Source organism: Gallus gallus, chromosome 6, assembly GCF_016699485.2.
Source record: "Gallus gallus isolate bGalGal1 chromosome 6, bGalGal1.mat.broiler.GRCg7b, whole genome shotgun sequence".
Taxonomy (NCBI): Eukaryota; Metazoa; Chordata; class Aves; order Galliformes; family Phasianidae; genus Gallus; species Gallus gallus.
Genome location: NC_052537.1, coordinates 27,518,942 through 27,546,605, shown reverse-complemented (window position 1 = coordinate 27,546,605; position 27,664 = coordinate 27,518,942). Strand labels below are relative to the sequence as shown.

The following is a 27,664-nucleotide window of genomic DNA, read 5'->3' as shown; positions in this document are numbered from 1 at the left end:
CACAGAGCACAAGCCCAAGAGCCACCGAAGTTTGGGGACTACTGTTTTCAGTACCTAACAGAAATGAAACCCCACTATAAAGATGCGGTACTGATAATGAATTATTGGTTTGATTATCTTATTTTCAAAGTTAAAACAAACAAACACACACCCTTTACCAAACAGTTTAACTCCATCATGATACATGTTCATGGACTATCGTAAGCAACCCTGAAACCTTGCTTTTTGATGTGCATACAGCTTTCTTGAATAGAAATATCACTTCATTCTTGTCCTTTTCCTATGTTTCTCCCCAGGTATTTGCTGCTGGAACTACGTCAGCAGCAATTGGTCTAATCTGGCCTGGCCATACCTGTGTTTTCTTCACAAATCAGAAGAATTGCTTGCTACACAATAGACCCTTCCCAAGGAAGGCTGCACAGCATGGATGTGAGCATCAGAAACCATTGTTTAGTCTCTAGCTTTGGCTGAGGTGTCATACTTTCACTTTTATTTTTTCCCCATACATCATCACAGTGCTATGGTATCTGAATACTTTAAATGATAGAACTGATCTTTTTTTATTATTATTATTCACACTGTTCCTTTATAACAGGTATGTAATAAGATGGAACAAGTCAGTTTTTTCTCCTCTGATATCACTCAATAAAACTGGTGGGTTACAAATTACCCACATACAATGCAGTGCATGGTGTAGATGTAGCTGCCTCTAAACACACACCTGGACTGCGGGGTACTGATATAAGTAATCGCACGTGAGACTCAACACAAAAGGCCTGCAAGGAATGGAAATAAATCTCAGCTTGCTCTCATCTGACCAAAAAATTAACAGCCATTTTTGGACTAACTTTTCAAAGTGCAGCTTGACTAAGCTTAAACCCATGTTTTTTTAGGCTATATTTCTTATATAATAATGTTCACGAAAAAAAAAACAACCAACAAGTACCACAACAAACCACAATATGTTCATCAAGATTCCACAGTACGTAGTAAAGTAATAAGCAAGTGATAGCACAATTTTTTGTCATTTTTTTCCATATACTGCCCAAGATAAAAAGAACCTCACCAATTAGATATTACATATCAGAAACAGGGATGTTGACTGTCTTCCAGCTAAGGAGTGGACAGTCTACATTCCTCAGATTTACTTCTCCTAACTTTTAAATACCTTGATGTGCTGCTGCTCTTCATAACTGCTTGGGCGAGGTCAAATTTGCAAGACCAAGGCTCATATTCGTTATGATAAATATAAATGCAATGTGCCAGCCCCAGTTCTGCATTCACTTCATGTTTCAAATATAGAACTCACTTAAAAAGACTGCATACTAAGGGATATAATTTTTGCAATTCATTTTGCAGGGACTATTTATTTAAATGAAATACACACTTCGAGATGACAGAGAGATGTCCTCTCTTCAGCACACATGTAGCTTCACACAGGACAAACGGCCAAGTCAAGTACAATGGGATCCAGCTGAGATTCCAATCCATTTATAAAGAACAACACATAACTTTGCAAACTCATATCTGCATGCCTTTTGGAAGACCTGAGAACTTCGAGCAGCAAACCTGTAAGCTGATCCTAAACTGAAATTGCCTGTATCATTCTGAACTAAAGATTTCCCTTCATCTGTAAAAGCGAACTCATCTTAAAATACTAAGATCGCTTTCTCTAAAGGCCTGCTAAAGCTGTTAAAGAAACTCTACATGCTTTGCTTACAATCAAACAGGTCACAACTCATTCAAGACAACATTCAGACAGAACACACAAAAGCACTTTCATTTCAGCAAATTTTGTCAACTTCCTGCCTTCAGTGGCCCTCCAGACAGCAGTTTTTTTCAGAGTCAAAATAACATTTCCCTCCCTTCCTCCTCTCCTCCATTGAACTCACAACTGAATCATTTTGTTATATAGTTTCCAATAATTTGTTATTTGTCTGGAGAATAAGCCAAAAAGATGCTCAAACACACACACATAAAATTAAGAAAAAAGTTAGTGCCTAGGAACTGGGGTTATACAGGGAATTTAGTTGAAACAACATTTTGTTTTCTATACAATTAAACTTCTTCCAAGCACAACCGTTTTTGGTTGTAGGGCTTTTTTCAGTATTTTGCTCCATCATTCACTGCACTTTGTTTCCCTGATCTTTTGCTCATGTCATCCTTGGATTTGTGAGCTTTTTTTCCCATTATTATTATCTCTCTTTCCTCTTTCTCATGCTGTTTTTGCTCCCTCACTCTGAGCAAAACCTTATGTTCCTCGTATACATACGATTGAAGGATATACAAAGCATATACATATTACAAATCTGTGATATAACTCCCAGTGTTCTGACACACTTCTTCCATACATGCCCACTTCTCCTCTTCCATACAGACCCATCCAGTTCTGAACTCTCCCATTCCCAATTGTCTGGAAGCATAAGTGCCAACTTCCCTCTTCTGGCTGTATAGAGAAATAAGCCAGCAATAAGAATGTTGACTGGGAATTCTCCTACACCCAAGGAGATAAATAACATTCACTCCTGGCCTAAAAATTGTTCTCTTTTGGAAGCCACTGTTTGCCCAACAGGGCCATACACACCTCCTAGAGGGGAACAGCATGAAATCATCTAAAATTTCAATGCAAGTCTTTTTATCCTTACATTCCTCAAACTTTACAAAACTGCAGCCACCTTCTTGCTAATACATTTCTGTGCAACTCCTCAACTTGGCAGAAGCACAGAGGAGTGACAGTCAGCTGGGTTTCCTGGCTGCGGGTACAAACATTGGCTCCTCTCCCCTGAAGGAATAAACTGCCTCCAGCAACCCGAGAAAATTCACACTTCTCTAGCGAATGGAAAAGAATGCCAACATTTCTTTCTTTCTCCCCACCCTGCAGGTACTGAGCTGCTGCCAATTAACAAAGCATTTCCTCATATTTTGCCATCCCTTTGAACCTTTTCAGGACTTTAGAGGAAACAGTTTTGTCTCTATGTAAATCTATTCAGTGCAAATCTTAGACACACACACAAAAAAAAAGACAACTGCAGCAGAAGCCCTTACACAAGAGAATCTTGGTAGTTTGTATTCATTACTTGAAAAATTCAGTATTTAGAACATATTTGTACAACAGCCAAGAATAATCTAGATGCAATGGAAAGAAGAAATCACAGTGAGTAAGATATTAAGTGGATATGAGATAAACCACATCCAAAAATTCCCTAAACTGGTGATTACATTACTTATCATGCTACTGCCACATTGCTACGCACTGTTTTAAATGAATCATTACTTTCTATGCAGAGTAAACTTACACTATGTTTTAAGAATTAATTTTTAAGTTCTACTAGTCTTTCCTGTAGAAACAGGGTTAAAAGCTGACTATTTATGCTGACTACAGCATAAATACTCCCAATGTTTAATGGCAAAGAAACAATTCAGGGCCAGGGCAAAGGGCAGAAGGCTACCAATACGAGTGTTAATATGAGACTAAAAGAAAAGCTTCTCTTCCCCATATCAGTTTTCATCTGTTCATAAACACAGTAAAATACATGCAGAATTCCTCTCTCATCCTAGTCAAAAATATCCACTCACTTGCCTGAATAACTGTATTATTGCATTATAAAAAACTCATGGATGCTATCTTTACAAGGTAGGTTAAAAACTCACGAAGTCAGCTTCAAGTTTTCCCATTTCTTGTTTGTAGCTTCTCATCCGACTGCTGTACATTCCCCGACTTTGAGGTGGGATCTCTCGAACTTCCAGCTCCATCTGCTCAAGCTACCAAGTAAAAATAGATATGTAAGTTAAAATGATAATTAAAGCAAGAAGGAATTTGTAGTTGAAGGTGTCACTGACCATGGCAAAGGAGTTGGAACTAGATGATCTTCCAACCCAAACCATTCTATCATTCTGTGTTTAGCCAAATGCTCACAAATACCAAGAAACATTTCTCTGTCAAGAAAAATGTTGTCAATCCTATAGACAGTATAGTGTTAAGTTAGAAAAAATCTTTACATAGCATTAAGTCAACAAATTAATGACAAAACTGTCATTATTAATACTTAAAAATAAAATGATTCTATTTAAACTTTTCTGGATTTCAGTTTCAAATGCAGTGAATACACTGATGAACATTATGCAGAAGACACCCTACCTCCACCTAGTTGTGTGGTTTTACAAGTTGTATTTTATTTATTTTTGTATACAGACACATTTTAGAGAGACACATAAATGTAGAAATTTTTATCCACCAACAGTCTCTACGAGTAATAAAATAATTATTGTACTTTTATGCTTACTCAGCAGCATTGAGTAGCCTGAGCTTTCTGAACTGGCTGCATAAATCTACATCCCAAATCTGTATGCAGGTACATTAAACAACTGGATTTTAGAATTGTAATGAAAATATTGTTCAAGAACTGGTATACCGTTGAATGCATAAAATGTCAGAGAATTTATCTTTAAAATAGTTTTGCTACTTATTTTTGACATGCAGAACTTTAAGGGGCCTGAAACAAAAGAATATGACATCAGGTTACAGAAAATCAAAAGGAGTTATAAACCAGGGCTGACTCGCCTGCTAATTACCTGCCCACTGCGTTAAGGAAACACCTTCACACAGTGCTGGCTCCTCAGGAATTCTGTTGTGCACAGCTAAAAAATCCCTTACCTGCTTTTAAAATCTTTCCAACTTACTTAAAAAAGATAAAAGAATAGCTCTCCTTGGTTGCTGTAAATACCTGACACAATATTTACTCACCTCCTACTGATCTCAGCTGAGCAATGCAGCATTGGAATGGAAATGCCTTTCAATTAAGGTCCCAAGCTTCTGGTTAGAGGTCTTCACAAGGGATACTTATAGTTTATTCCTATGTAATCACTAGCTTACACTTTGAGATTTCATTCTCATAACGTAAAAAAGCATCTGAATTTAATCAACTGAATTACCAGATCCTGGAAAGTCATTCAGTCTGATCTATTCTGATTATACAAAATGGTATTTGATAATAAACTGTAAAGCTGACTTTAATTAAATAGTCAGTAATTAATTGAAACATACAAAGCTGTTTCTAGATCTACCCAGTTCTTTGGTGGAGGCTTAACTTTCCAAAGTGGTATTGTAAATTAAACTGATAACTATCGTAAATGATTTATTTCTTATCATTTCACCCCAATAGACTTTATCTTGAACATTCCATGAGCATAGAAAATGTTTCTCTTACATCAATTTATATGTGCAAGATCAGGATATTTTAATGCAATCTCAATTCTTTTCTATTAAATAAAAATGAAGCCATCTCCCAAATGAATACATCTATTGCAGCCACGATCAGACCACAGTTCACAGTATCCAAAATCCTCATTCTGAACAGTCGGTATTAGAGAACGTAAAGTCTAAGAGACACCTGTAATGTTCCTGAAAATGTTACAGGCAGTGATGAAGAATCCATATTGGAGCTCACCAAAGTTTCAAATCTGAGTTGTGTGTTTGTGTGTTATCATGAGTTTCAACAGGTACATTTTGTGGCTGTTAGTGATAAATTTCCATGCCAGCCCATGCAGAAGACAGCTGTCCAAGCAGATGTGAACCTAAATACAACCTCATTTTACACTGAAGTTTATCTCAACATTCATCTATCTTAAAAACTCACTGAACAAATCTTGCAGGTGTTCTGGCTTGGCCTTACCTCAAGTACTGTGTGCAGTTTTGGGTGCCAGAATATATGAAGGACATAAAACTATTAGAGAGCAATCAAACAAAGGCTATGAAGCTGGGGAAGGATGTGGAGGGCAAGAGGTGTGAGGAGTACTGAGGTCCCTGGGTTTGCTTTGCCCAGAGCAGAGGAGCTGAGGGGAATCCTCATGGCAGCCCACAGCTCCTCACAGGGAGCGCAGAGGCAGCACTGAGCTCTGCACTCTGGGGAAAGCATCAGGGCCTGCAGGAACATCATGGAGCCGCGTCTGGGGAAGGGCGGGGGGTTAAGGAAAAGGTCTGCACCAGACGGAGGTGGGCATGGAAAAGGCTGCCCAGGACAGAGGGAATGGCACTGAGCTGCTAGAGCTCAAGAAGCACTTGGACAATGCTCTTAGACATAGAGTTTGGATTTTGGGTGGTCCTGTGCCAAGTCAGGGGTTAGATTCAATCCTTCTGAGTCACTTCCAACTCAGCATATTCTACAGTTCTGTGACACTCTGCATGGGATGCAGGAATGACATGATTTCTCTCCAGAAACCTCTAACTCAGCAGCTATGGCTTTACAAGGCAGCCTGGGAGTAACATTTTGGTGTCAGTTCTGCATACAGATCAAATCAATTACACCAGTGATGCTACACAAACAAAGCAGACAGTGTTTTAAAACAATCAGTGGTTAGTCAGTGTAAATAAAATATCTCCACAATAATATTTGTAATACATAAGAGAGTTATTTCCTAACCAATTAGGAAATAAACCAAAACAAAATAAGCCAAGCTTTAATCAGACAAGAGGAAAAACAAACCACTATACAAAAACTACCAGTGCCAAAGAATTAGGATTATTTTGGTTTTCTAGCGTAGCCTTTCATTTAAAAGAGGATCTTTTTAATCAGTTCTGTTATTATCAGGTTTGTTCAAATTGATTTTAAACCCGAGCCTTGACATTAATCACAAACATCTAAGGTAATTACTTAAAGCCAATAATTGAATTAAGCACCTGTCTAGCAGCATTAGCAACAAGATCTAAAACAAAAGCGTGAAAGAAAAGTCAGTATATGAAATCAAGATCATCATTAGGATGAAAATGCAGATATAAAGATTCAGTTTTTACTCTAATAATAAATACAAATGTAGATGAACTTTCTCTGACATAAGAAGAAAAGTAATGAACCATTAACTCAATTTCTGTTCCTTCCAATCTTACTTTGATTAGAGAACCAAATTTGAATGATTTTTCAACCTAACACCCATGCTGCAATTTCCCTGTCGTGCTCTGTCTTTTTTGCCATGTCAAGCTGCAGTGAAAAGGAGATGAAAAGCACTTCTACGTTCTTACTTCCCTTCAGCTTTCTGAAAATGAAAGTGCCCCAAAGGCATTAATATAACCTCAGAACAGCCTCGTGACACGGACAGCAGTTTTGCTGTATTTCTCACTGAGAATACTGAATGAGAGAGGTTAGGCATTCTGTCATCCTCATCAGGTAAGCCTGCAGTGGAGTTCCACCAAGACTCAGCTTTCCTGGGTCCTATTTCAATGCTCTGCTTACAAGACTAATTCAGCCCTTACACTAAAAGCACCAGGTATGTCAATACATTAAAAACCATTTTCTTTCTATGCCACAAACTTTAGCAATATTTTCAATATTACCATTTAGTTACTAATCAAATCATTGATTCAAGGTGCTCAACTTGAAGAACTTTCACACCAGTGGAACTAATTTCATTTCCTTATCCCAAAAATCAGATTATATTTCTGACATCAGGTAGACCAAATGAGTTACATTTGCAAACAATAAACAAAAAGAGCTTCAGGCAAAGAACTACTGCTACGTGGAAAAAAGTCAATCAATCTCAGTTGACACCTACACCTTTACTCAGCTACTCCACAGCTACAAAACTTTATACTTCATCCATTTGGAGTACAAGAGAAGTTGTAGTGGAAACAAAACAGAAAAGCCATAGATGCTTAATTTGTATTGTTTTCTTCCATCAGTGTGGACCACTAACTAATGCTCAGTTAACATACATGCTCTTCTCAGTACCTCAAACTACCTTTACTCCTTTGACGTCAAACAGCTAAATACCTTTTGTCTCACTTGGGAGAAGAGAAAACAAGACTTATTACAAGACAACTGGACAGATTAAATCAAGCAGACATATGGGTCCTAGAAGAAAAAATACATTACATATAGAAACATTTAATTTACTTTTAAAACTTGTTCACATCTCAAAGGCTGATGATAGATGCAACTTCTAGTAGCTTGCAGTAATAATACAAGCCTTAAATCACTTAATACAAGATTAACTTTTTTATATGCTCCCCTTGAGTAGTTCATATTCTCAAGTATTTCATATTCTATTATATCACTATTAAGAACCTTTAGGGTACCACGTGAGTTAAATTTTACCACTAACGATAGCAGTTTTCCCCAGCAATTTACAGTTAGCTTACAGAAAGCCACAACGTACCAGTTCCCTTGCTTCTTCAAGCTGCTTCTCAATATTTGCAACCATCTGCTTCTTCTCATCTGAAAAACAATTGTGAAGATACCAATATAATGGTGGTCTTGCCACAAAAAAGTATATACTATTTCAAAATAAACTCGCAAGTTAGAACTTACTCAAGGGATTCACTGTGTGACATAAACACATACTACAATAGCCACATTTGCCAATAAAAAAAAGAGAGAGAGAAAGAGAGAATGGAAAATGCTTGGAGTCTTCTGCTTCTTTTATCCAGTGCTTGCTAGTTCTGAAAGCAGCTACCTTTGCTCCAGGTGCATGAGTTCTGAATTAGCAGGTACATGCTGGGCGTGTACAAGTTCATGTGAAAAAGCATATATTTGAGCCAAATGGATAAATATTTATGGTTTAAAGATTTATCCTATTTATTAGAAACATAGAAGTTGGAAAAAAAAACAAGCACTCCAATTACAATGAGTCCAGGAACTGAAAATTAATGAGGTCTCTATTTATCCCCTCCTTATGCTGAGCCTAAAATCCCGGTCCTTTTGTTTCAACAGGAAAAAAATGAAATGTCACAAGAATCACAAAAAAGACCACCTTATAATAGCAGTAAAAACATAATTAAGTAATAAAAGCTGAAAATAAAAAAATACTATGGTCTGTTATAAGTTATGTGTAGCAATAAGGCAGGAATCAGTAAAAGAAATCTTGACACATAAAGCAACATGTGCCCTTAAAAACAACAGAACTAGTCCCAAAATGACTATTTTGCTACAGAGATTTTGACAGAGCAATCCCAGTGTAAGTTGAATTTCAGCTGAGTCCTCTCATTAGTGTTACAAACACTTTGCATTACATTTGCATGGGCCCATTCATCTTCATCTCCACCAGAACTAGTCTCTACCATCTCTTCTAATTCTCTTTTACCCTGTATACTCTGCATTCACTGAGGGTAACATCATGGCCTATCCTTCTTCAGTTACATACACTGGAGCACTGCCTGCAGGGAGGATCAGGCTCAGGATCACCTTTCCACCTAAAATACAGTGCAGAGGTCTTTGCAAATAACAGATATGGTATGGACTAGAAAAACAATCTTCTGAGGATTCACCATCCTGTGTGTGGAAGCTTCTCAAGAACAAAGCGTATGCTCTGGGTTATCACCCAAGAAGCTGCTATGGTATTGTGGAGTAAGTGTCCAAAATTGAGACTATTATCTGGAGTCCTTGACTAAGGGAGAATTCCTCTCAAAAAAGCCCAAGTTCTCAAGAACAGTCAGTTGGAACGTTAGCAAAGACTCCTGAGACAGGACTGCATAAACATGCAGCCCAGTGACAATGAGGTTCACCAGGAGCTAAAAGAGACTCCGCTTTGACTTCATCATACCCTGTATGAGCAAATCAAGGTGCTTATATTTTGTAGCAGTAAGAATTAAACAGAATGTCTCAAACAAAATATTGTCAAGCAGTGATACCTTCTGAGTAATGAGAACTATACCAGTGATGGAAACGAGAAGGAAGCACTTGAATCCTTTTAAAAATAAAATGTTAGAGCTCACCTTTAAATCCTCACAAACAGAGTTTCTCTCTTACCCTTGAAAGAAGCCCAGAATTTCATCAAGTTACCCTCTCTACAAACCCGAAGCCATGGAAAAAGACCATCTTCCTTGGCAATCCTGAACTCACACTGCCATGTCTGGCAGATGCTGCTATAGCAGAAGGTGAGGGAGATGTTCATTTCTGTGCAGCCTTTACATTCTCTGCTAACAATGTCTTTCATAAATTTCCCACCAAATTCTCATGACAGCACTCAAATCAGAAAAATTAATGGCTAGACATTTATCCTCTGACCATAACTAAACCCAAAAGAGAATCTGCTTCCTTGTCCATACACTTCAATTCCCCTACTCAGCTTCCCCAAACACCTGTTCCTCCATTCACCTGGAAGCAGGCAAGATGCCACTGGACCAAGGAAAAAACAACATAAGAGATAAAAGGCACGATACCATTTTATTGAAGCTGAAATAAAATTACAAATACAGCAGCAGAAAAATAAACGTAATATAGCAATTTCAGTACAACCCTGAGTTTCACTGGATTACAGTTTTCATACACATTAAACAACTTGATATTCCTAAATTTCGGGGGAGTGGGGGGGGGGGGAAAGTATTCTTATTTTGAACATATTTTATGCTGTTCAAATTCTGTGTGTACTTACGTGAGCTACCTAGCATTTCACTGAATACTCAGTTACCCTATTGCTAAGCTCATTAAAGCCCAATACAGTCATTGACACTCACCAGATGATTTATTGAACATAAAAATACAAATTTCTGTGCCAACTCAACTGCTATCAGTGCAATTTTAGTATTAAGCTTCTGATTCTCTGTGCTGTTTGGACAATGGTGATGTTTTCCTTTGCTGGTACATGAACACCGCAAGGAATCTATAACAAAATGTTCATCAGTCATTGAACACCAGGATTATAACAAAATCCAACTCTTTCTCCAGCCTCCAGAGGCATAATACAATCATCTGCATCTACTCTGTAGATACTTAAGCAACTCTTCCACCTAGGACTACCAATACATCTAGTCCTGTTGTTGATGCCAGCAAAAGAAGCATGAAATGCTACAGCTGGATTCATTCACATAGTTTGTCTTAATGCCATGCCTATGCTTAAGAAACAACCACTGTTTTTCCACAGTCAGAATGCCCACAGAAAGGGAGGACATGACATCCCCAAGAAGACGTGCTCAGAGACTGTATGCAGATGAGCTCAGAGTAAGGGAAGCTTGCTGCAGATCTAGCAGATCAGGACAAACAAGCTGTGATCCAATTAAAGATTCTCACGTTACTGGTGCATTACCCTGCTTTGTTTTAGTAGTTTCCAATCTGCTTACTTAACTTCTTCTAGTAAACTTCCATCATATAAAATACTGAGTATTTTTTAACGTACATAACTTTGCTCTTAATTCAGAACTGGTAATATCCTCTAGAAAAAAATGAAAAGCAATACTACACCAAAGATATCTAAATTCAGAATGTAATTTTTGTTCCTGTGTTGCCAGACAGAACACTGTTAAGAAAATGCTGCACTTGGCTTTATAACTTAACTGGTCACATAAGTAAAGTATAAGTATAAAGAATGGAAACAAAAGTAAGGAATCTGAGTAAGGATTGCAAAGAATCCTGTATATGTGCACCAGGTTGTACCACTTTGGTGGGTGGTACTAGGTTTTACTACATTTTCCTCTGTTCTTTCAGTTTTGACCTTGCATTAGGCACTGTGACAGAAAGGCAGATAACCTATAAGTGTAGAAAGGTAATGCATCTCTGACATGAGCTTACAATGAAGGAAGTTTCAATGCTTGTGGAATTGCTTTTTTTTTTTTTTAATTAGTACATGCTGAGGAAGAGACTAAGTGACAAAGAACTGCAGTTTGCACATCACCTGCAGATCTCACTACACTGGCTGAAGTGGTTTACCCTAATACCACTTTGCCAGAATTGACTGTGCAACAGTCAAGACAACTGGAACAATACATGGATTTTTCTTTCTCTTTGGGCTGTAAGACTGGGTTCCAGAGGCACAGCATAAAGAGCCAGCCATAAAATGGAAACGGCAAACTCCACTACAGGGATATAACAGAAAATTAATGGTAGAACTTCCTTCAGTTAAACCTGACGTACAGTGCTTTGACTGCTCAGTAGAAGATGCAGATATTATGTATCAGCCCTCCAATCAAAAAACATCACCACACAGAGGCTACCATGCTGGAAAAAGGCTAAATACCCCAATTTGTACCGGGAACATTTTCTTTCAGATCAAGCAATTAAAATCGATATAAACGCTTGGTCAAACCACAGGACAGATGTTCCTCGACAACACTGAGGAACATTAATAGAACACATCAGTCAATGATCTTCATTCTCCCAAGACCTGCAGCAACAACACAGAAAATCTACTTAAAAGCCATTTCTCAATTTAAAACATTTTCTTTAATTCTCCAGGTGGTGCTTGGCTCAACAGAAGATATTTCTTCCTCAGACGTTCTACTGTCCCTGCTGCTTATTGTTTCTGCAGTATCAGAGCGTCTTTGTTACATTTCTTGCTGAACTATTTATGCCTCTGTGACAACAGGATTGTTTGTTGAGCCATTATCCTTCTAGAACGTAAGACAGCATCAAGTCCTGTCAACACTGAACGCAGGAATATTAGCAAAACAGTTAACCAGTACTTCTCCACTTCAACTGCACATGAAGCTTAGAGCAGGTCCATCTCAGGAAGGAGGAGGAAATAAATCTGTCACTAGACTTCGGGAGATCTCTTTGTATTATTCAGGAGTAGCACAAGTCCTTACACTTCTCATCCTGCTTCTTCCAGCGTGGAGGAAGAAGGCCATCAGCAATCTTTCTCAAATCACTGCTGCTGAAAAATGCCACCTCACGTGCATCTCTCCTCACGTCCCCCTCCCACCTTGAATCATACTCCTCTTTCTGAGGCTCTCCAAGCCATCTCCACAAGAACTAACTGGAACTTCTGGTGATGAAGAAGTTTTGATCTTGCAAATATTCCTAGTAAGAAACAAGGGAAAAATGTGCATTTAAAATATTTCTACTTAAAGTGTTCAGCATAGTCAGAGTTGTGTTTTTGCGAACTCAGGTGGTAAAATGCCTCTACTAGCTAAGACTGCAATTTGGTTTAAAGTCATAAGTGAACATTTTGATGAAGAAAGACAGAACAGTTCTGAAAATTAAAGCACTCAATCCACAAATGTAGAAAGCAAGAAGGAGTTATAAGGCAAGCCAGCCCAAGATATATAAGACTAGCCTCAAATGCTAACATGGAAAAGCCAGCTCTTAAAAATAAAAAACTAGCTGTTGCATTATTTTGAGGCCATTCAGCTCAGTACCAAACTATTGTTCCCACAGGGAACATGCATTCCTTCTCCTCTGATAGGAAAGTAAATTCTAAGAAAAACAAACAAACAAATCATCATCAACAACAAAAACCCACCACATTTCCAGTGGCCACTTAAAGAATTATGAATTCGAAGCCTGTTGCTTCCAAGCTGTGTCACCAGTGAAGACAATGCTCTTTATTAATTTCATATTTAAGCTCCAAGGCCTCCCTGGAGTGTATAAGGCAGCTGACTTTGAAGAGAGAATTATGGAAACCTACTACTGCTAAGAAAAATATTCTTCCACCTAAGAAAATGAAACCAATGAATTCTATAATCTATACTGCTAGGAAATTAAATCTCTATTCCTCTTCAATAAGCTGTCTTTGAAGCACCACCAGTTTTCAGAACAGAAGGCACTGTTGTATTCATGATGTCTTCCTGTACTCACAGGAGCTCCTTATACTTACTCTGCTTAAACACGAACAACTCTTTGAGGCAGGAGAAAAAGAAATGCTGTTTAGATTAGGTACACCACAATAGTGAAGAATTAACTGTGTCTCTTCAGTAGATAGTTGTAGAAGCTACCTGCATGTTAAATATTGTTTCCAGGTAACGTCAATTACATTAGTTCTAAATCACAATCACAGGAATGTGATCTCATAAGTACGCAGATTGTGACTGAATTATACCCTTATGTTGTTTTTTGCTTTGCTAAGTCAACAAGGAGGCAAAGCTTCCCATCCTTTAGCTGTGCCTATGATTGGTCAGTGAACCCCAATTTATCAAATTTCCAATTTATCAGAAGACCTTCTAACTTCTTGTCATAGAATTAGATATAACCTCCCAGAACCAAGCTTGCCAAAGTTCAAGAAGCATCTGGACAATGATGCCAGACACATGGACTCATTTTTGCATGGCGCTGTGTGGAGCCAGGAGTTGGTGATCCTTGTGTGTCCCTTCCAACTCAAGATATTCTATGATTCTATGATTCAAGAATCAAACAGATGTTTACTGAAACACCGACATGGTTTAATAAGAACTGTTGGTGATAGGTGGATGGTTGGACTGAACGATGGTGTAGGTCTTTTCCAACCTTGGTGATTCCATGATTCTATGAAAATCCCCATTTATTCATTTAAAATGCATCATGGACCTTTGACTTAGTAGTGCACTAAGACTATATGTTTTAGTTAACCACCTGTCTCAAATTCTCTCTAGAGAATTTATTTCATCACTTCACCATCCTAAAAACAAGAAGTTATACTTCGGCTCTTTAGTCCCATAGAAAAGCATACCATTAGCATGCATCCTTCGATACCCTCTTTGTATGACCCCCACTCCCACAGTCTGAGCATCCTAAAACTTTGGGAAACCTGCACAGGAAACAGAGGCAGTGAACCAGATACAGAGGTTTCATTGAGGTGAGCTACGTGAGGAAGAGACGAGGAACCCAATTTCAGCTTCCATCAGCCCCATTCAGGAGCACCTCATCAGAGCACCGACTCAGTGTGTTAATTCAGCTGCTGGGCTGGAGTCTCATTTCTAGCTCTCTCCCTCACACTCACAGACATGTCTGCAGGGATACGTCATGCATAAGACCGTGAGTACAACAGCGGGTGACAATCAACCCTGACGTACAGAAGCACCGATTTCCTTCAATGCTCTCTACATGCGAGTCAGCACAGCCTCAACCGCCCTAACAGCAGGCAGCAAAAGCACTGATTCGGATTAAGCCTCGCACAAGCTCAGCCTATACACTTACTCAGCCTGACCGTGACCAAGGGCCGGCCCCGCAGGCACGAAGCACGGCTCACGGCCGCTCGGAGACGGCTCCACCAGCGCCGGGCCCGCCCCGCCGCCGGGAGGCTCAGTGCAGCCGGCAGCTCCCGGCCCCGCCGCTCCCGCCCCGCCGCTCACCTCCGAGCAGCTTGGGCACCCGGCCGATCCTGCCCGTGATGTCGGCCGTCAGCACGGCGAAGTCCTGCTCGTAGCTCTCGAAGTCGGACGACATGGCCGCGCCGTGGGGTCGGCCCGGCGGGACGCCGCGCTCCGCCGCTCCCCGCGAAGCCGCTTCCGCGTTCTGCTCCCCGCAAAGCCGTCCCCACCGCCGCAGGTTCCGGCGCACCGCCCGCCCCTCAGCCGGCTGTTTCCCAGCGGGCCCCAATAGCGCGCGGACCGCCTCCGCCTCGCGGGCTGCGCTGGGCGGGCGGCCCCGCTCCCCACCGCCTCTCGGGGCGGGGCCGAGGCCCGGCGGGCCCCAACGCCTCCCCTTCCCTTTCCCGTTCCTCCCGGCGGGACGGCGAGGGGCCGAGGGAGCCATGCGCGGCGGCGAGGAGGCGTCGGGCGGGCGGCGGTAGCGGCCATGGGCGGCCCCGGGGGGCTGCGGGAGGTGCGGCGGCTGTGCCACTGGGGGCCGCTGGTGGCCCTGTCCGTGGTGATCGTCTGCTCCGCCACCGCCATCGCGGACGCCGTGCTGTGGTACTGGCCCCTGGACACGGCCGGGGGGAGCGTCAACTTCATCATGCTCCTCAACTGGACCGTCATGATTCTCTACAACTACTTCAACGCCATGTTTGTCGGCCCCGGGTACGTCCCGCTGGGGTGGACACCGGTAAGCGCGGCCTCGTGCCCGGGCTGGGCTGGGCTGGGCTCGGCTCGGCGGGGCGGGGGGGGCCGGGGCCGGGCCTGGCCCTGGGAGTGCGCGGGGCTCGGAGGGCTGCGGGCGGGCGGCGGGGCTCCCACACCTGTCCTGCGGGCCGCTCCGCGCCTGCGTGGGAACCTCCGCTCTCCTCGCGGCTGTTCCGGCGCTGCCGGCGTGCCCTGCGCCCCTCTGTGCTGTCACGCTGCGCTGTGCTGAGTGATCACGCGCATCTGCCGGCGGTGTTCATTCCTGAGGAGGGCCACGAGGATGATCAAAGGGCTGGAGTACCCATTCTGTATAGAAAGGCTGAGGGAGCTGGGCTTGTTCGGCCTGGGGGAGTGAAGGCTCCGGGGAGACCTCAGTGCAGCCTTGCAGTACTTGAGGGGAGCTTGTAAGCAGGAGGAGGACTGACTTTTTGCACAAGCAGGTAGTAATAGGCTTCAAACTAAAAGAAGGGAGATTGAGGTTAGATGTTAGGAAGAAATTCTTTACTCACAAGGTGATGAGGCACTGGCGTGGCTGCCCCATCTCTGGAAGCATTCAAGGCTAGGTTGGATGGGGCCCTGATCTGGTGGGGGGCACCCAGCCCATGGCAGGGAGTTGGAATTCCTTGACTGAGGACCTTCCAACCTCAGCTGTTCTATGATCCTGCCTAACATAGAATGCAATGTTATAAGACAAGGTAGAAGTTTGCGTTCCCTTTGCTTCAGTTACCTCTGGGAAGAGGAGTAACCAGGGACCAGAATAATGCAGACTCAGCATCTTCAGACAGCTGCCCATAGCTGGAGCTCGGGGCCATGATGCACAAATCAGTAGTAATCACTATTCTACTTGTGGAGCCTCTCTCAAAACAAAGTGCACTGCGGAGAGTGTCCAAGTGTAGCATATCCAAGTAGGATACTGGGATACTCCACTTGGCCCACTATTACTGCTTACTGTCTCCAAGTCCATCTCATCTTTCTGCACAAACTCTTCTTTTCTTTCCATTTTTCTTCCCAGTGATAATGGCCCCATGCTGGTTTATATTCTCAGGTGTTCACTATGAAACCCTGCTTGCACAATTGCTATTTCTCTGAATTGCTTATTTGTTTAAGCAAGCAGCACTTTCAACAGTGATGGTTATGTTGATACTGGAGAGAGTTCTTTTATTTTTTGTTTTGGCTTAGGAGGGTTGGGTTATGGAACACACCCTGCCAGAAGGAGGCGGATATGCACAAGGCCATACAAGTGCCAAGATGTATGTTGTCAGCAGAATTATGTATTCTGTGTAATTTGCCCATTCTTCTATTTAAAGGAAAAATCTCAGGATTGCATGTATCTCCAGTACTGTAAAGTGTGTCAGTCTTACAAGGCACCACGTTCACACCACTGTCGAAAGTGTAACAGGTACAGTCTCTTTAAAATTGGTTTCTGTCTGTACGAAAAGCAACTGCTGTGCTAGTGGTGAGCTGTTAAAACAAATTTATTCTGGTCTTGTACTGTATATATTTTAAAGATTGCACTATGAACACTGCTTCAAATACTTCCAGTTTCTAGTTGTATGATTTCTTTGTGTTCTTTCTGTGTTTTAGTTAAAGAAAAGTGAATAACCTGCCTTTAACATTCTCTTTTTAGCTGAAAATGATTTCTCTTGGGAACTTGGCAGGGTTAAAATATGTCAATACTGTTTGAGAGAGATGAGCTTGTGTAAATATCTAAAAATCTTTCAATCCTTCTTTTAAGTTCTGAGTCCAAGCACCCTCACGTTCAGTGAGCAGGAAAGCCTATTCTGCTCTCTTTCCAAATGGGAATAACTTGTTGATTTAAGTGGAAAATTTGGGCTGTTTCTTACCATCCACTTGAGGGTTTTTTTTTTTTCAGGAGAGGTCTATTTAAGCGAACTGGTAGGCCTTTGGCTTTTTATGTGTTAGTCCTCCAACAGATCTGTTTTGAGCTAATGTTTTTAAGTTTTTATTATAAATGGCTGCACTGGAATCTAGCGTGTCTCGAAAAAAGCAAACCACTTGAATTGTCTGCAATCCAGGCTGTAGGCGCATTTATCTTTTTATTGGGTAGGTCCTCCTCTGAAGGAGTGGTAAGAGAATATTGCAATGTGCATATTTACTTGTTGCTATAAATACAAGATACCCAATCAGTGCTTTCGGGAAGTAGAGACTGAAAACAGAGCAGTGTTGCAATTTGCTGCATCATTCTTGAGTTTTAAAATAGGGCTCCTTTCTCTGAGTAACAATCCTTGTGTTCAGGTGATATTAGAAAATGTCAGCAGATTCCTGTGATTATTTTTACAAAAGCAAGTTCTAGTTTATTGCACTAAATTATTAAAAGAAGAAACCACAGCACAGTCTACAGATTGTTTTGCTGATATGTTTTAAGAAGTTATTGCCTCTCAGTTCTGGCCAAAATAACTCGCTTTGTGTGTATTTCTAGACTGCAGCAGTGCAACAAGGTAGTTAATGTAAATCGCCTCTGTTGGTGTATCTTTGTGTGTTCTTTATCCAGGAGGCCCGAAGGAGATTTGATGTTTTGTTTGTCTTCTTGATGTGCTTATTTTTTTAAGAATTGGCAGTAATATTAATAGTTAATTATTACAGTCATGGCTCTTAAACTTCCCATGCTTCTGCGTGTTGGCTCTGAAATATGGTATTTATTAGCAACTAGTGAGTTTGAATAAAGAGAAGGAGGGATAACTGGTGAGAGTAGGCACCTCCTAGTACTTTCTGTTTTGCTTTCTTTTGTCCTACAGCATGAAGTACTATTTTGAATTATTAAAAAAAAAAAAAAGAAAGAAACCCAAAACACTTTATTCATTTGTTAGAAATTGGTGGGATTGACTGAAGGTTAAGTTGTAGCAAGTTAGTTGTCCTTTCCTTTGGTTATTTTAAAACATCTTATATGTCCACTATATTAATCACCATTTATTATTCACAGATGTGTCATGAAGATGGATCACCATTGTCCTTGGATCAACAACTGTTGTGGTTACCAGAATCATGCATCTTTCACTTTGTTCCTCCTCTTAGCACCACTAGGATGCATTCACGCATCTTTCATATTTGTAATGACTATGTACACTCAACTTTACAACAGAGTAAGAAAACATAGTTAAGTGCTTGAAATGTTCTTAAAGTTGGATGGGTTATTTATTCCTGGGAGTATGGGACAATTTGGTTTCCTGAAAAGAAGTGCATGGAATTCATATTTCTTCTTTCAACGTGTACTGTTTTGCTCTTTGCATTTTGAGAAGTATGTTCAGTATTAGGTGAGGGATTCAAAAAAATATTTGGTTCTCCCTCCACCTCCCCCTTTTTTTTTTCCTCCAGTTGCTTGTCATAGCCACAGGGTGTTTGCTAGAGCTTTGCACTGACTGAACGCTGATGATGAGTAGCACATATCATGTGTTATACTTTACCACAAGCTAAATGCTATTTGTTTTCTTCTGCTTTCCACTCTTTAGAATTGTATCATTTTCTTCAAGGAGAACATTATATATTATATGTTGGGAGCCACAAATAAATTATGTTGAATTTATTTTAAAAGTAGAAAAATGAACTGAACTACCAATGAGGAAAGCTTCTTGTGGAATACATCCCTCGTTCCAGATCTATGGTTAAGATTTTGAGCTTTGAGTTTTAACCTTCGTGGTTGCATTGAAAAGCTTGAAAACATTAACTCAGTCTAACAGATAACAGCTCTGTGCTGTATTTGCAGAGCAGTAACAGTGAGAACTGCTACTTGCAGAAGCTTTCAGAGGAAAACCTATAGCATTTCTATTGAAAATGGATACTGTGCTGTGCATGTTTTCTCTTAGAAACTGTTGAATGTATTCTGTAGCATACTCAGAGTCTGGATTTTTGCTGCAGATTTTAGGCCTAGTTTGTTGTGGAATATGCAAGATAGTGATTTTGATTTAGCTTTCTATTCAACAAAGAATGAAGAGGAAAAATTAGAACAAGAAAAATCGTTTGAATATATATATATATATAATACACAATAGAAAACATTTTATATATTTATATAAAACATAGTTTTATAAATATATATATATTATAAATATATAAAAGTGGATACGTACAAAATTTTATCTATTCCACTTGCATTATAAGCCTATCAGAGGTGGAGCACATACATTCAGATTCAGATTACTTATAGGTAACTAGTTTTGTTTCATCAGTTACTATGTTTCAGGCCTGAACAAGAATGCTTTCCCTTTGCAGATATCTTTTGGGTGGAGTTCTGTAAAAATTGACATGAGTGCAGCCAAAAGAGACCCTCGAACCATTATTCCCTTCGGACTGTCTGCATTTGCTGCATCTTTATTTGCCTTAGGACTGGCATTAGGAACAACAATTGCCGTTGGTATGCTGTTTATTATTCAGGTAAGCTTATGGCTTCTATTACAAACAAGTTAAAAGATGTGACTTTCACCTCTTTTGTTACTGGTATTGATTGCAGAGCAGAAACAGAATTCAGAATTGCAATAGGAGCACTTGTTTAGAGCTTATGTAGCTGTGTTACTTCTCAAGATTTTCTAGTTGCTTTATCCTCCTTAGAGCTTTGTAGTGAAAATCTAATAAAAAAAGATGAGATGTACTGTGTACATCTCATATCCTGTTCTGGAAAAGGCAAAATATCCAATACTTGGTATTTTGGGGAGTCTTGTCCTTGTCTGTGAAAATAGGAATAAGTATGCCTGGTACATTGCCGAAATATTATATGATATCTCTCGCAGTGTGTAATTCTGGAGGATAGCACTACCATACATCTATGCTGCATATTAATTTTGAATATTTCACGTTTTAGTTAAGCTTATAAGGAATCGTTCTGTTCAAAGTTGAATCTAGCTTGTTAAATCAAGTTTTCTTTGCCTAGCTAATGTATTTCTGCAGAAAATAAATGCTATTTTCATCTAACACTTTGTTTTAATTTAGATGAAAGTCATTTTGACAAACAAAACTTCAATCGAGTCCTGGATTGAAGAAAAGGTAGGCTTTTATTACAGTAGCCTTGTTGTGTGTTGTTAACAAAGTTTATTCTCTGTATCTATTAATTTCTTCTTTCACCTGTCCAGATTTGAACCAAAGTTGTCACTTCAACACTCATTTAATATGAGGAATTCAGGGTGACCCTAGAAAAACACTTGTTTTTAGGGGACTTTGCTTATCTACCTGGAAAATAAGGATTTTTTTTTTCATTAGTAACTTAAGCTGTTATTGTTTCTACTACATGGTTTTGTCCATCTGTGTCTTTTATCGTCCAACTTCCCTGCCCATTCTAGATGGCTTATTTTGGCTCATGATTTTCTTTACTTCCTCCTTCTCTGATTAAACCTGGGAGAATTTCCTTCATTTTAACAGAGGTCCGAAAAACCAGTGAGATGGCTCATCTCATCTTCTGAAATTTCTCATTGATATCACCAGAGGATTTCACAGTGTTTTTCAAAAGAAATATAGCATGGCAAAAGCAAAAGTTGACTGTTAAGAAAATACTTCGCTGCCACCAAGTTACGAACAAATATTTGTTACTATTCTTTTCATCTTGTTCTGTGTCAGATTATCAGTAGGATCTTGAGCATATACGAGTACAAAGATATTGCAGTGTTTTCTCTTTGCACAGAGTCTAGCTTAGCTAGATCATAGTCTGTAGACCTTTGAGTAATTGGACAGTGAAACTGTTACAACTACATAATTAAATGTGGAATAATCTGTAGAAATTTTTGTCAAATATAGACAAGTAATATATCCTTTCTGAAGACTCAACACAGACTGCAATGTATATGTGTTTAATAACTGATACTACTGCAACATAGAACAAATTCTTCCATTGTTCCACTAGATGTCACTATTACTGAAAGAATGGGGCATTCACTAATACAGAAAATGTAATATTTAAAGCATGCCTTTATACAGTTCTTTGAGGTGAGATAAACACTCTTAAGTATTGAATTGTTTGTAATTGTTAAGCAGAAAACCCTGAGTTGTGGAAGTCTTTGTGTCTAACTGGGGAATACTGAGGCATAAGCCTTTAAAAAGGCATAAAATAAAATTAAGACTTGGAGTGGATTGATCAGAAGTATAGCCAACTGACTCTGTTGTTAAACAGAGTAAGTATATCAGGAAAACAAACAAAACTACGAACACTTCTAAATGCTGCAGTTGTCTCATCTAGTTGCGAGTAGTTTTAAAAGTCTAGGTTAGTGTAGTGGGAATTTTTGTCCCACTATACTTGTCCCAAAATGGTCACCTTTGTGGCCCATAGATCCACACAGGGCCGATGACCTTGCCTTCTTAATATTTGCTGCTCAACTATAGTTTGTAAGATGTGTTTTATGTGCTGTATTTCTTTATTTCCAGGCCAAAGACAGAATTCAGTACTACCAAACAGATGAAACCTTTATTTTTCCATATGATATGGGAAGCAAATGGAAGAACTTCAAGCAAGTGTTTACGTGGTCTGGGATTCCGGAGGGAGATGGCCTGGACTGGCCAGTGAGAGAAGGCTGTCATCGATACAGTTTGACGGTAATTGATCTTCTATGCTAACTCAGGTTAATCTACCCCACTATCCCCTGCCTTCCTCTGCAATAATGTTCCGGATTTTAAAGTAACTAGAATAGACTAAGGAGCAGGAGTTCTGTCAGATTTTCTGCCATTTTTGATAGGCTAACATGCTTTTGTGAGTGTTTTTAAATGCTAAATACATTTCTCTGTGTTTGTTCAATGGTTTCAGTACTTAACTTCATTTTGTGGTGAATACACACAAGTCCTCTCAAATTAAACACTGACTAAATTTTTATTTGTAATCATTTTTAGATAGAGCAACTGAAACAGAAAGCAGACAAGCGAGTAAGAAGTGTAAGTACTTGTGATGCTTGTGATCTGACGTCACTTAGAAATTTCCCTATAAATGTAGGTAATCACTAATATTGTTTCTTTTCATTATTCTTAAACCTAGCAATTAACAAAGGCTTTGTGTTTCCACTCAAAGTGTTTTGTAACATCTGCTTAATTAAACTTTAAATTTAGCTTTCTTTGCATTTGCTCTTTAGTTTCCTAATAATAAGGATGACTCTGTGTTTGGTTGTTAAGCAGTTAATCGGGAATTTTAAGTCTCTTTCACATCAGTGGTCATTTATGCTCAAATCTAATGGGATGCTTTGAGTGACTTTTGGTACAAAACCAAGGCCATAACTCCCCACGGTGTAATACATTGCCTTGTTCTGTTCAAATTTGTAGGTGCGGTATCGAGCCATAGAAGATTACAGTGGTGTCTGCTGCCCTGTGACTAAAGGTGTTAAAACATTCTTCACAACACCATGTACTGAAGAACCTAGAATTGCACTGAGTAAAGGGGATCTGATTTTAGCCACAAGAGGCCTAAAGTTAGTGGCTCCACACTTTTCTGTTTTGTTAAAAGCAATATTGAGATGAGTTCTGATGTCTAATTACCTGTTACACTTTCTTCCCTAGACACTGGATGTATGGTGAGAAGATTCTTAACTCAGCTGGTGATGGTATGAAACAGTTATTTTCATTTTTTTCTGTTAAAATGTTGCAAATCAACTTTGTAGCTGTCTAGCTTCTGGATAGAAACATGAGTATCATGTATTCAGTACTCAAAATGTAGAATGACTTACTTTAATAGCATTAACCCCTCTTTAAAGTCATATCCACAGTCTTTACTGTTTACACTTGGTAGATCTGATAGTTTTGATAAATGCTAAACATTAAGTGAATCTTTCAGAAATACTGATATTTGAATATTGATTCTTAAGTATGTTCAGAATTATGTAAATCTCCCCTGTATATATAGGAGTTAGGCTTAATCTTTGTATGCCTGAAAAATGAGATGTTGGGTTTGGGATCAATTCCAAGGACACTGACATGCCTTTACATTGCTAGGCAGCCACAGCTGTCAAAGACAGTAAAGATTCTTGATGGACTGTTTAGAGACAGTATCACGGTAAACTGAACTGGTAATTTTCACATTTCTCCTGAAAAAAAAAACAAAACTATACCTGACAGACTTCCCATCAAGAGAGCATTGCTTTCCATCATCTATTCCAAACAACCGTGAATGCACTGCATGTACGTTTCTTGTTGGCTAAAGAGAGGCACCCAGCAGTCACTATGTTGAAACCATCCATGTTTGTCATGGGAAGCTGGATACCTCCATGAGCTGAAAGTGCTTTCAAACACCAAACATAAACATGTCAATGAAATGAGTTTGATAGTAGTTCGTATTGTGAAGGTTAGGAGGAGATATCTGTGCTAAGTATAGTCATTTTTTTTTAACTTTGCATGTGAAATGAAGTCTGGATAAAAGACTTTGTACGTACTGAAAGTCTGGATTAGGACTCAAAATAACATTTGGAGCACTGGACTTCAAAAATATCATGAGACTTGTGAACACTGCGTAGCAAAATGCTATAAATAGGCAGGAATAACTAGCTTCATAAAGAAAGGTGGAAAAAATAATGATTAAGTAGCAGTTCTGAAAAGTAGGCAATCATAATCTCAGGATGAGTCAACATATGCAAAAAGAAAAAGCACCTAGCTTCACAAATGCATGCAGTAATCCTTCCATCCCACTTAATGTTTTCAGAAATCTGGCTGAAGTACTGACACAAGCAAACATCTTGGTACATCTCCAGAAAAGGGAAGATCAGCTGTAGAGGGTTGAGTGGGAAACAATGAGAATATTTGAAGCACTAGAAAATTAGACCTATACAGAAAAGCTGAAAGAGTTTAGGTTCCTTAACTGGAGAGGAAAAAGAGATAGCAGAAAGCCAGGGTATGTACAAACAGACATCAGTTGACAAGGTTTGTTGTAGAGCAGGTTGTTAGCTGCTTGCTGAGTTTCTCAGGTGTAGAAGAGGAGTTGTAAAAGATTCACATTGGATGTGAGGAAAAAATTGTCTAACAGCAAGGAAAGTAGAGTACTGGGAAATACTGGAGATGTATGAAAACAGACTAGGCAGCAGGAGAGACTCTGTGCATCCTTGGACAAATAAGTTAGGGGTGACTTTTATATGCTGCCTTGGAGCAGACAATAAATTAGGTAATTTCTTGCTGTCTCTTTCAGTCCTGTGTCTATCTTAAATAGTGGGTTGTATTTTGTTCCAAGTTAATGTAACTTTTCATATCTTAAGGTGGAATAAGAGAACGAGGCTGGTTCCCTAGGAAATGTGTGGAAAAATGCCAATATGACTCTGAAACGGATCAACCAGTGGATGGAGAGAAGAAGAGCAGATAGCCTTCTCATTTTTTTAAATAAGAAATGGAGTTTTTTACTTCGGACCATAATCCTTTACTTGAAAATTTCTGTATATTACTTTAGACTTATGCAATGACGATGTTGGAGCAAGATTTTCTTTTCCTCACAGTTGAAAGGGTTGGATATGCCTGTGCCATGGTTTGCATTCTTTTTTGACAATAAATAACTGAAGAAGCCATTCAGTGGATTGCCTTCAAGATGGATTTTCTCATCCCAAGTCAGGTTTCTTTTCTTTCTACTGTTTAAACTGCATTCTGAGGAACCATCTTTTACTTTTTTTCCACAACTGCATCTGTTGTGATGCGTGATACATATCTCTCATATTTTACTTTCTTTGAAGCTGCCCCCTAAAAATACAAAATAAATCTCTAATTCAAATTCAAGATAAGATTTGTTACCCGTGACTTTTAATGATGTGAATTATCCACCTCAAATAAATAATACGTTCATATTTACTTGTGCATTTAATTGTTCTTAGAGCTTATAAGAACTTGTTTATAGGTATGGAATGGTGTACTGATTGGGATGCAAATATCTCACAAGCTTTTTTCTAAATTGGATAGACTACAGCTCTTGCTACAAGAAGAAGTCAACTGATCTCTGCTCTCTTTGAAATATGAGCTTGTATCCAAGGGACTGGAGATGCTGATCCATCTTAGACTAAAAAGAAGCACTACTTCCAAGAGAGAAAAACTTCTGCAAGTTTAGTCACTAAGTGATGCATACCTTTGCTAAAGCATTTTTATGTGGTATCTGGTATGGATTATTAGAACGACTTTAAAAAAAAAATTACCTGTACCAACTGAAAGATTTCAAAATGTAAGTGCAGCACATGGCTTAGACTGGTTCCATGTCAGAAGTTGGGAGTTTTTGTAAATGATTGTTCTAAACTAACACCTGGGTTATCTCCACCTGCATAAGTTGTCTCAAGCAGATAAGTATTTCCTAGACAATATTAAGTGTATACAGAAATAACTACATAATAGGCAAGCCAGAATTGGTACTCTGTACTGCTGCTGAGGCTGTTTACTTCTAGCACTAGCCAGGCTTTTTTGTTGTTTTTTTTTTTTTTTTTTAACTTCCAGCCTTCTGTGCATTACTGCTGGTGGTGAGCCATAATCTTAGGCTGTTTCTGAGCTGTGGTAATGGGGAGCTAGCATTCAGTTTCAGTACTCTGCAAGCAGGTTGCTTTTCCCTCTTGAAATCACAGCACTATTATTTCCTAGAAGCACTATTCCTTAGTGGTGTAGGAATATGTTACACTTCTAGTTTCCCTGTGAGCAAGAGCTGAGAGGAAATACAGCAAATGGGTAAATTCTATGCTGTTTTGGAATGTAAGCAGAAATTACTATGAAGGCTTGTAAACTGCATGGTATATGGTCTTAGTCTTAACTGGAGTATTTTCTGTTATGCATCTCTGAAGTCTAGAGCCAAAGAAAGATGACGGGAATAAGCTTGTCTTCCAGCTGAGGAGCTGTTGATCTTGACTATGCGATGACAAAATAGCTGCTATCTATATTGACAGCAGTTAGTAGTGTAATAGGAACAAGTGGACAGCACTAATGATCCCAGTTGAATGTTAGCTATTGGGAGTGGTGGGGTGAAATGTTTTAAACTGGTTTGCTAATAGGAACTGAATGTCATTTGGTGCTTGAAGAGCATCAGAGTGGAATTGGAGCAGAATTTTGCACACCAAGATTGTTCCATACTGAATCACAGCATGCCCAGGAGATTTGCTCCAGAATGAGTTGATGGTTGGACCTGATGACCTTAGAAGTATTTTTCCAGTCTTCTATACGCTATTCTAAACAGTCTAAAATGGACTGTAGAGTACGTGTTTTTGCTTTGTAATGCTTTCCACTTTTTTCATTATAGCTCTAACTTCTCTTCAAAAAGGGAAAGGTAGGATTGAAGAGCTCTCTTTAAGCTGAAGGAATCACTGATTCATGTCTGAACAGTGCGAGTTGAAGGGTCACAGCAGTGTGCTGGGCTTCAACCTCCGAACTAATCTTGGTGGGGAAGTTTTATTTGATTAAATGAACAAAGTACTTTCCGGATGCTGCAACAGGCAGCATCACATCATTCAGCCTCACGCTGATACAGATCTCAGTTGCAATAGATTTACTGCCCCCAGCTGAGTTGCTCATCAGAGCCCGCAACCATTTTAAGTTTATATTTCTTCTTCTCTCTGGTTCGTCTTTCATTTTTACCAGTCCAGCATCAGCCAAAAGATTAAGGCATCAGCAGTTTTTAAGTCACTTTGCTTTAAGGAAACAGCACAGTTAGTTACATGTGTTCCAGATTCTGGGTCTTTATACTCTGAAGTTAAGAACTATGCGGAATGTATCTATTAAGTGACACAACGGTTATGTGAAAACATCAAAATCTTTGGATATAGACTAGAAACAGAACTGAGCTTAGACTCTGAAACAAGAGCAAGTTATTATTAATTAAAGCTTCAGATGCTTCACGGGGGCTGGTTATTTCCTGACCAACAAGCCTACTGGTTGCTTTCAGTTTCAAATATCTAACAAAAAACATCTTAAATACCGAGAGGAACAGGCACTAGCTGCAATAATCTGTTGGAGAAGGAGAGCTGATACAGAGAAGCACTCCTCCATGGTACATTTTTCTTAAAGTTCCATTACCTTTGAAAGAAAAAAAAAAAACAAACAAAAAAAAACTGATCCAAACTACTA

The 27,664-nt window shown here is 39.4% G+C and overlaps 2 protein-coding genes and 1 long non-coding RNA gene across 12 annotated transcripts in view; 1 reads left to right on the top strand and 2 right to left on the bottom strand.

The window, feature by feature from the left end:
- VTI1A (vesicle transport through interaction with t-SNAREs 1A) overlaps positions 1–15,140 on the bottom strand; it is a 249,224-nt gene extending 234,084 nt beyond the window's left edge. For all 8 annotated transcript variants that reach the window (NM_001277400.2, NM_001277401.2, XM_015288703.4 and 5 more), the window contains exons 1-3: positions 14,969–15,140; positions 8,149–8,207; positions 3,652–3,762 (exon numbers count right to left, since the gene is read on the bottom strand). In NM_001277400.2, the coding sequence (NP_001264329.1) occupies positions 3,652–3,762; positions 8,149–8,207; positions 14,969–15,062 (264 nt within the window). In that variant the 5' untranslated portion in view covers positions 15,063–15,140. The remainder of the gene's footprint in view (positions 1–3,651; positions 3,763–8,148; positions 8,208–14,968) is intronic.
- LOC107053735 lies at positions 10,136–14,962 on the bottom strand. 2 transcript variants are annotated; one of them, XR_001467276.3, is made up of 2 exons: positions 14,814–14,962; positions 10,136–12,722 (listed from the first exon to the last, which is right to left on the bottom strand). It is a non-coding gene; the product is annotated as an uncharacterized LOC107053735 (long non-coding RNA). The 2 variants fall into 2 exon arrangements; XR_005861000.2 differs by having other exon boundaries at positions 13,519–14,830.
- Positions 15,141–15,329: 189 nt separating the features above from the next.
- On the top strand, positions 15,330–25,420 carry ZDHHC6 (zinc finger DHHC-type containing 6). Of its 2 annotated transcripts, XM_015288964.4 has the most exons (10): positions 15,330–15,662; positions 16,987–17,078; positions 18,621–18,780; positions 19,907–20,068; positions 20,621–20,674; positions 22,043–22,210; positions 22,502–22,543; positions 22,925–23,070; positions 23,159–23,202; positions 24,841–25,420. In XM_015288964.4, the coding sequence occupies exons 1-10, from the start codon at positions 15,414–15,416 to the stop codon at positions 24,942–24,944; spliced, it is 1,221 nt and encodes a 406-aa protein (XP_015144450.1). In that variant the 5' UTR covers positions 15,330–15,413; the 3' UTR covers positions 24,945–25,420. The 2 variants fall into 2 exon arrangements, with proteins under 2 accessions (XP_015144450.1, XP_015144449.1); XM_015288963.4 differs by lacking the exon at positions 16,987–17,078 and having other exon boundaries at positions 15,330–15,637.
- Positions 25,421–27,664: the final 2,244 nt, after the last annotated feature.

Excerpts from the sequence above, each read along its gene's own strand:
- ZDHHC6 (XM_015288964.4), top strand. The coding sequence starts at position 15,414 with ATGGGCGGCCCCGGGGGGCTGCGGGAGGTGCGGCGGCTGTGCCACTGG. Across the intron at positions 17,079-18,620 it reads CACTGTCGAAAGTGTAACAG|ATGTGTCATGAAGATGGATC; the intron begins GTACAGTCTCTT and ends TATTATTCACAG. Across the intron at positions 23,203-24,840 it reads TCTTAACTCAGCTGGTGATG|GTGGAATAAGAGAACGAGGC; the intron begins GTATGAAACAGT and ends TCATATCTTAAG.